At 61.2% G+C, this 8,566-nt stretch overlaps 1 protein-coding gene across 1 annotated transcript in view; it reads right to left on the bottom strand.

The window, feature by feature from the left end:
• Positions 1-8,562, bottom strand: part of LOC102260625 (cytochrome P450 26B1) — a gene marked incomplete at its 5' end in the record, with an annotated part of 16,328 nt that extends 7,766 nt beyond the window's left edge. The window contains 2 exons of the mRNA XM_014540920.1: positions 7,680-7,904; positions 8,191-8,562. Coding sequence (XP_014396406.1) covers positions 7,680-7,904; positions 8,191-8,562 — 597 coding nt within the window. The remainder of the gene's footprint in view (positions 1-7,679; positions 7,905-8,190) is intronic.
• Positions 8,563-8,566: the final 4 nt, after the last annotated feature.

Here is an 8,566-nt window from a genome sequence, read left to right as displayed (position 1 = left end):
CTGCTTTCAGTCCTCCCGATTCCTCAGCAACCCCTCCTGCCCCTCCTCACCCAGATGCCCCTGCTGCTGCCAAGGTGTATACGAGAGGGGAGAGAGGGGAGGATGTTAGTTTATTTACTGATGGCCTGTGGGTCTCACTTGTAACTGACACCCTCCATCCACCCCCCCACCCAGAGTCTGGAGCAGAAGGGGGGGGCCCTCCCGCCAGCACCAAGGGGAAGGTCATGGGGAAAGGAGGGGGAGGGGCAGCTCAGGGGAAGGAGGCAAATATTCCTCCAGCCCCCCCACCCTGCCCCATGCAAACCACACACACGCGCCCGCCCTCCCCTCCTGCCCCCCAAACACAACCACCGCACAAACTGTAAATGTGAGAATTTCCCCTGCAGTCAGCTCGAGGAGGAAAAGGTAACATTTTCCTGGCCTCGGCCCTGCATGGCTAATGGGAGGGCTGGTTTGCAGAAATAACAGTGCTGGCCCTTCAGTGGCCCAGCCAGGCGTTCACAATAGCACTTTCATTCCGAAATTCCCGGTGGGCAGAGGGAGGGAGGGAAAGGGGGAGGGAGGCCGCTGGTGAGGGGCAGAGAAGCTGCACTGTTTGGGGCTGCTCCTGCTAGGAAGGGACAGCTGAAAGGTAGAAGGGCGATGGGAGGTGGGCAAGGGCAACCCAGGCCTGGACGGGTCACACACACCTTGTCCAGTGCGGGGTCCCAGGAATTCCCAGGGGGGACTTCGGCTGCCAGCTCCCATCACAGGGTTATGGATAAAGGCAGTGTTCTCTGTCTCGGCCTTCCACCCTGGCCTCCTTAGGATTCTAGGTTCAGCTCTTGGTCAAAAATCTTATGGGCTGGGAGTGGGGGCCCTGTCCCCAGACCCCAACACTGGCCAACTAAGGGGCCTTACAGAACAGCAAGGAGCCCACAGGGTGAGCAGAGAGTGGCACGTGGAGGCTGAGCGGGCTCACGGGAAAGTAGAAAGATAACTGTGGCCACCAGGCCTCGGGGGTGGGGGGAAGGCTGGAGGTGGGGGCAAGCAAGGACAAAGAAGCCACACCTGGCCCAGAGTCGGCCAGCCCAGGGCCCCCTGAGGGGTGCTGACATGGAAAGCATGAAGGCCGGGGCTGGCCAGGCCCCAGTGCGAGGGAGACCTGGGCTCCAAGGTGGGCATGTAGAGGGGCAGTAGGGCAGAGGCCACACTGACCAGAACGGCAAAGTCAATGCCAGCTGGGCCCTAAGGGGCAGTGGGTGGCGGGAAAAGGCGGGCTGGGTGCCCAGAGGCCTGATTTTAACCCCAGATCATCCACCAACTTGCTGTGCGATCATGGCCAAGTCACCCCCCAGGCTCAGCGTCCTCACCTATAAAATGGCGAGGTTGAGCCTGGTGACCCCTTTTTTCCTTTCAATGTACACAGCACATAAACCCCAGGAGCCATATGTCCCTAAGCAGATGCTATCCCCTCCAAGAAGCCCAGAATCTGGCACTGCACGAGTCCCCCGGTGCCTGCCAGGCCCCCACTGACACACCCTACAAGGGCTATGGTGGCCCAGGAGGGGCCATCTTGGGGTTACCAAAAGGGGAGCTCTCAGGGCCCCAGTGCAACCCTAGGAGTAGCCAGGCTGGACCCACCGGCAAGCCCTGCCCTGCCCCAAAGGTTACATTCCCTGCGCCCTCTAGCGATGGCCGACTGAATAGCGCCTTCTGGAGCCTTCGGGAGGGCAGGGAGGACTCCAGGAGACCTGGGACTGAGCCAGGCACTGAAAGGGCCAAGGGTCCACACCTCAGGAAGCCCACAAACACCTTGAACTTGCAGTCCCCCACCCCCACCCCAGGCTGGGCTTCCAGAAAGAGAACTGCAGCCAGGAGCAAGGCTCTTAACTTGACCCAACAAGAAATCTAACTTCTGGAGTCTCTTTTTCACCTGGATGTGCCAGGGCTCTCCTCAGAGCCCCCTGAGGTGGAGAAACTACCCGAATGAGAAGCCACGCAAAGGCAGTTTCGGGCACTCCGGGACCAAGGGGCTTCGCTTGTGAGTCCCCAAGGCCAGGCGCCTGCCTCTGGCCGGCTGTTCCATAGGCACTGGGCCTCCCAGGCCCCAGGAAAACTCCAGGGCCTCATCCCTGGGTCTGTGCCCAGGGTTAACAACGGGGCACTTCCCGCAGCAGGGGCAGCCCCCACCACACAGGCCAGGAGGAGGCGGAGGTGCTGGCCAGGGCAGAGGGAGGCTGCAGTGGGGCGGGCGGGGTCAGGACTCGGGCATGTGGGAAGGTGCCCAGTGGAGCCGCTCAGTGTGAAGAAAGGAAGGGCTCCCGGCCCCCAGAGCCGCCTTCCCTGACCACAACAGTAACAGCAGCCAGGGCGGCTTTGTCCCCCTCTGGGCTTCCCTTGGAATTCCCAACAGTGAGCCAAGAACGCTGGGCAAAGGTCATCGGGAACCAGGCCTGGCCCCGGCAAAGCCCCGCAGAGGGAGCAGCAGGTATGGACTCTCTACCAGGGTTAAAGCCAGGGAGGGCCAGGGCAGAGGGTCGGGGAGACCTGGGAACTCTCAGCCACAGGCTGGGCAGGCTGGGCTCCTGCCTTTAGGATGTGCTTGGAAACCCTGCCCCTGCCCGTGTTGGTTTCCCCAACAACACTGCGGCTCAGGAGTCCACATCCCTGGTTCTCCTTCTCCCCTGGATGAGAGATGATGCCACAATGAGGTGGGGAGGGGAGGGAGGGGGGACCACCAAGGGGCTTGTCAAAGCTCAAATTCCCTAGAATTGATTTTACAAATCCTTCCTCCTCCCCCCTCCCGCCTCTCACCCGGTGCCCCTGGGAGGGGAGTCACTCAGTGAACCCCCAGGGCCCTGCATACAGCTATGCCCAGCCAGATAACCTCCCCCTTCTCTGCTGGCCGCTACGGATGGACAGACAGATTGAGATGGATGGGCAGCCCCAGAGCTGGAAGAGCCAGAGAGGGATCCCACTCCCTGGGCCAGTGACTCAGACTGGGAGGAATGGAAGCGGCTGCCCGGGAGGGTGGGGGCCGAGGCAGGCCACCCCGCCAAGCCACCGGAGCCGTGGCCTTAGGAGTGGAAAGAATAACAGAGGGCACGCAGCCACCGGGGCAGCTGTCGGCACAGCACAGGGGTGACGCCAAGGTGTGTACTTTATACTCGAGCAAGAGGGAGGACAAGAGAGGACGTCATCTTCCCAGCCGCCTGGCATTTCCACTGGGCCTGGACTGCACCCTGGCTGCCTCCTGCGCCAGCCCCTACTCAGCCCCTCTGGTTGGGAGGGGCTGGCCCAGACCTCCTGGCCTATGCGTGTCCCTCTGGGCTCCCAGCATCTGTAGAAACAGTGTACCTGTCCCCCATCTGCCTCCAGCTCTGATCACCTCCCCTCACTCTTCCACACACCACAAGAGCACCCAGTGCGGGAGAGGAGGACAGCACTTGGCAGAGCCACAGACACTGACAAGGTCTGCCCACCCATTCCTCTTCCAGCCATAGTGAACCCCCCCGCCCCCCGGAAAGCTGAGGCCCAAAGGGGAAGGGCCTCCCAAGGTCACGTCCAGGCCATGATTGGCCACACCCACCAGGATCCCTGAACCCCCTGCCTGGCACCATTCCTAGCCCCATCAGGCCCTCTACTCAACCCCAAGGCTCTGACAGAGCCCTGAGGGGGACCCCCCTCTCTGGCCCAAGTTTATTCTAAGGGCAAGGCCAGCTGTCCGGGCTACTCTGTTTTGCTCTCAGTATTTCTCAGCCCCTGGAGACACGGTCCCAATCCCTGCCCTTCTGCCTGGGAACCTGGAATGGATACATCAGTGGCAAAAGGGGCTCAGGGTTAAGCACCCACCCCCTCCCCACCAAGGCCACACTTGTCTCCCAAGGCTGAAGAGTGAACAAGCACATCAGCATCGCAGGCACAGACCCCTCCCCATCCTGGGAGGAGGACACAGAACAGAGGGAAAAGGGAGGGGGTGGCCCCCAGCCCCAGCCAACCCACCCTCCCACTGTTTGGCACAAGGGCACAGAGAGGGAGGCACCGCTCCCAGGCGCCCTGGAGGCTGGCTGTGGGCTCCTCCCCCACTGACCTTCAGAGACATCCGTTCCTGCCACCTGCCCCCTCCATGGCCCCTGTGCCCACCAGCTGGTGCTATAGTGACTTTTAGGTGAAGGACTTCAGCTGGTGGGACAAACGTCTATGCCAGGAGGCCCTCCCAATAATAGAGGTGCCTGGCTATGCATGCCTCCCTCCTTCCCATTCAAAGCAGGTGGGAACTTCTGCTCTGAGCTGAGCCTCGTGGAAATGACTTCAAAGTCACTGGTCCAAAGGCCACCTAGAGATAGGCCTGGCTGGCCTCCCCCCAGGACCCTGCAACCACGGCCCTCCTGGCTCTGCCTGCCTGCGGAAGCATCTCCTGGCTGCTCCACCCCCGCATAAATGCACAGGGTTTCTGAGAGGAGTACAGTGATCCTGAGCCTAAGCTCCACCCCCGCCCAGGATGGGGCCTAAAGGGTTAGTGAGAGTCCCTCCCTCCAAAGCCTGGGGAGCCCTTGCCCCGCCTCAGCCTCTGCCACAGAAGTCCTTGTAGCCAGGGATTGGGAAGGAGAGGCAAGAAGACTACTCCTGGGTCTCCCCAGTCCAGGGGTCCCAGGCCAAGTGCACCTCTAAGTTCTGGGAAGACCACTGTCTGAGGTGCCTGGAAGCTTCTGGCCCCTTGGTGCAGACCCAGCCTTATCTCTGGAAGAGGAAATGTCTGACCATTCCACCCCCGCCCCCAATCATTCCTACCAGACTCGGCCCACCCTTCCGGGACAAACCCCAGCCTCTCTGCACACAAAAAGAAGGCGGGGGGCGGGGGGGGCGCCTCCTCCATCCATCAGGGGCACTCCAGGTGGGGGAAGTGTAGCAGAGGAGGAGGGACAGAGTTTGGTGGTGGCTGTAGGGACACAGGCCCGGCTTTCAGAGAGGACTATTTTAGACTGGGAAAGACTTTTCGAACTTTCTCCCTGGCAACCCCTCCCCTCTTGGCCCTAGACAACCAGGGCAGCCGGGGCTAACACCTGGATTCGGTGATGGCCATGAGGAGTCCCTTCCCAGAACATCTGGTCAGACCTCCCAGAGAAGGAGTGGGTCACCGGCCCCAGTGGAAACAGTGACGCTCCTAGTTACCCCGCCAGCTGGGCCCCAGCACACCTGGGCCTCACTTCCTGCGAATGCATCCTAACCAGGCCTGGGCCTGGCCCAGCAGCCCCCTCTCCAGGCACGTCCCTGACTGCAGCGTGAACTGGAGAAGGCAGTGAGTGGCACCCGGCAGCCCCCGCCCTGGCTGCACTGGGTCCACTGGGTGTTGGGTCCAGCAGATTGGCCATTCTCTCCAGGACCAACATGTGCCCCTGAGTATCCTCCTCTCATCCCTCCAGCTACACTCTGCTTTTTGTGGGCAAGGACCAAGTTTCCTGCTTTATATCTGTATCTAACCCAAGGCCTTCTATTTAGTTCAGGAACACCAAATAGAGAGATTATCCATGCACTTACTGTAGGACCATGTGTACACAGGTCACACAGCAAGAACACAATTAGTACACACTAAGGGAGGGCCCTGCATTGGTTCCCAAGCCTGTGTCACCCCATGAAGGATGAACTTCATTATGGCTGCTCCCCATGCCCAGGGAGCTAGAGGGCAAGGCAAGTGTATGCCCCGTGTAGGCCCCATAGGGGTCCTCAGTTTTTGCTCCCAGCCCTGTCCCACCACAGCCCTCTCTCCCCCTTCCCTGTGTATTCCTCTGACATTGGTCATCTACTCCATCTTGCTCCTCCTCCACTCCTCCCAAATCAACAACAGGAGCCCAAAACCTTGGGGCTTTCCAGGCAGGCCGTCCCCACCTGGAGGCCCAAGGCCAAGTCAGGCAGAGGGTGGCTGGTTCCACAAGGCAACAGCCTCACCCAGAAGCTCTCTGAATGCCCAGGGGCTCACACTCAGGTCTTGACCAAGCCTTCTTCCTCCCAGGATCCCTTCCCATCCCCACCCTCCAGCGTCTGCCAGCCCCAGGTGGGCAGGACTGAGTAGGACTCCTCTTGATAGCCCGGAAGGAAACACCTCTTCCCATGGAGGAATGTTCAGGACTCCACCTGCCTTTGCTATGTCTCCTGGACTGAAGTCTCTCAAACTCTCTGAGTCTCAGTGTTCCCCCCTGCGAAGGGGAAAATAATTACTTTCTTGTCAAAGACTCTATAAAGATAAAAGGAGAAGCAATCGAGTTCTTTGGAGCTGGGTTTCTGAGCCTCAGCCTCCTTCCACATTCTTTGGGATGAGCTTTTGGTGGAGCCACAAACACTAAGGAAAAAAAAGTGTCCAAGATATTTGAAAAGCCCCCATTCCTGGGCCTACAGCCCCCTCCCAGCCGCTTCCCAGAACACCCCCCTCCAATGTGACCAGGGCCCTGTTAGCGGCTTCCTGCTCCAGGGAGGCCATGAGAGAGAAGACTTCGGGAGTCCCTTTCCTGTCCTGAAATACATGTTTTATGGGAGGAGGGGCGTTGGTGGTGAGCGCTGACCAGCCCACTCCACGCGGGTTTTCCTCCTGTGGTCTGCTACGGAGAACTACTCTTCACAGGCCTTTCCGAAGACATCAAATACTATAAGACGAATTCCTACATTCCCTGAGACCACCTCACACGCAGACTTCCGGCCGAGGGGGGCTGCCCACAGTCGCCCCCTCCCCTCTCCTGGGCTCTGCCACTCTACGCAGAGATCAGAGGCTGCCTGTTGGTTTCCTTCAGGTTTCAAACCTGAGTACTCTGACCCAATGGGGGGGAAAAAAAAAAGGAAGCAGGAGAGGTCCTGCAGTCTCCCCCACCCGCTTCTGCACGCCCTAAGCCCGAAAGCCCGCTCCCCGCCCGCCGGCGGCTCAGCTTTCGGGTTACTGCAGTTCAAACAGCACGTGCCGCCCGCGCTCCGAGCCGCGGCGGCTGCAGCGGCGGCGGTTCCGCCCCGGGAGGGGGCGGGGAGGTTCGCTCGCGGCGCGCTGGCTCTCCTCCTTCGCGCCTCTTGCAGGCGCTCGGGAAATCCACAGGATAAACACCCACTTTCTCTTCCCCTTTATGGGAGGGGGTAGGTGCGCTTTGATCCCCCGCCGCGCCTCCGCTGCTCTCCCATCCCCTCGTCCTGCCCCCACTGTCCAGACCCGCGCGCGTCGTGGCCCCAATTTCACCTCGCCGCTCCCAGACAGAGCCCTGGAACCGCTGCGCACAAGGTGCCCCCAGCCCCTGCGCCTGCTGGCGTCGCCATGAAAGCAACCTGTGGCAGGCAGGCTAGGTTTGATTTTAGAATGACCCGTCGGAATTCACGGGGGAACCATGGCAAGAAGGGGAGACCCAGCCATCGTCTACCCCTTTCTTCTTCCAGTTTTGGGGAGCACGGTGAGGATTGGCGTTAGAGGCCTAAATCCCCTCACGTCCAAGCTCTGTCCAAACCACCCCTCAAAAAGCCACCCGCTGGACCAACAGAGGGCCAGCAAGAGGGCCGACCCGGCGGAGGCCTGTGCAGGCCCTCGCTCCGCATCGCAGCAGGGAACCCCCAGGAGGGTGGGCCAGCCGGGCACAGATGCGGTGGAGACGTCCCCAGGGCTCCGGAAACGCCTTACCCCAGGAGGGGTGCGCGGGAGAAGAGGGTCAGCAGGGCTGCAGGGCTCTTACCTTGCGCTTGTTGCGGTGGATGTCGCCAATGGAGTTGGCCACCGTGTTCGGGCCCAGAAGCATGCGCGTGCTGCGCGGCCACTCGGTGCTCACCAGGTGGTGCTCCCCCATGAGGATCTTGCGCACGTTCTCCGCGCCCGTCACGCGGATCAGCGGCCGCCCCAGCAAGTGCGTCTTGAACACGTTGCCGTACTTCTCCCTCCGCGAGGACTGGAAGCCGGAACCCTGCGGGAGCCACCATGGAGACCTCACTGAGGGCGCGCTTCTCCGGAGGAGGCGCACCAGAGGCCCAGCTTCCTGGGCCCGGGGGGTGGGGGTGGGGTGGGGGGGCCACCATTCAAGGCACCAGTACCCTGACCTTCCCCGCCCCCCCCCAGCAATACACAGCACGCGCGTAGGTTTTATTTTTCATAGCAAGCTCAGGAACTGGGAAGTAGGGCCCAGAGGATAATAAATAACGCGAGGAGGCGGGAGGCCCAGGGGCACCCCGCGAAAGCTGTTTTTCACTAACGACTGTCGGGAGGGAAAAGGTATCCCGGACGGCAGCACCCGAAGCTCGAGCCGCCGTCACCCTTCCTACCACCCCCAGCTCCTCCGCCTCCTCGTGGAATAAATATTTCCAGGCGCCCGGCCACGGGCTGGCGAGACCCCGTGGAGTGGCCGCAGGCCAAAGATTATTTATAGCGGTGAGCGGTCCGTGCCCCGAGGCCGTCTCCGCCGCGGGGGGCGGGATTTCCTCGGCTCTCGGGTGTGGACCGCGAGGGGACCCGGTGGCCCTTTGCGGGCTCTGCGGGGTCTGTGCGCGATCCGAGAGCCGAGATGTCCCTGATGCCACGTGCCCTGGAAATAACTGCAAAGGGCTTTCGTCGCCGCCCTGTAGTTGGGAA

The sequence above is a fragment of the Myotis brandtii genome, unplaced genomic scaffold (genome assembly GCF_000412655.1).
Source record: "Myotis brandtii unplaced genomic scaffold, ASM41265v1 scaffold251, whole genome shotgun sequence".
NCBI classification, from domain to species: Eukaryota; Metazoa; Chordata; class Mammalia; order Chiroptera; family Vespertilionidae; genus Myotis; species Myotis brandtii.
This window is presented reverse-complemented; position numbering and strand designations above follow the sequence as displayed.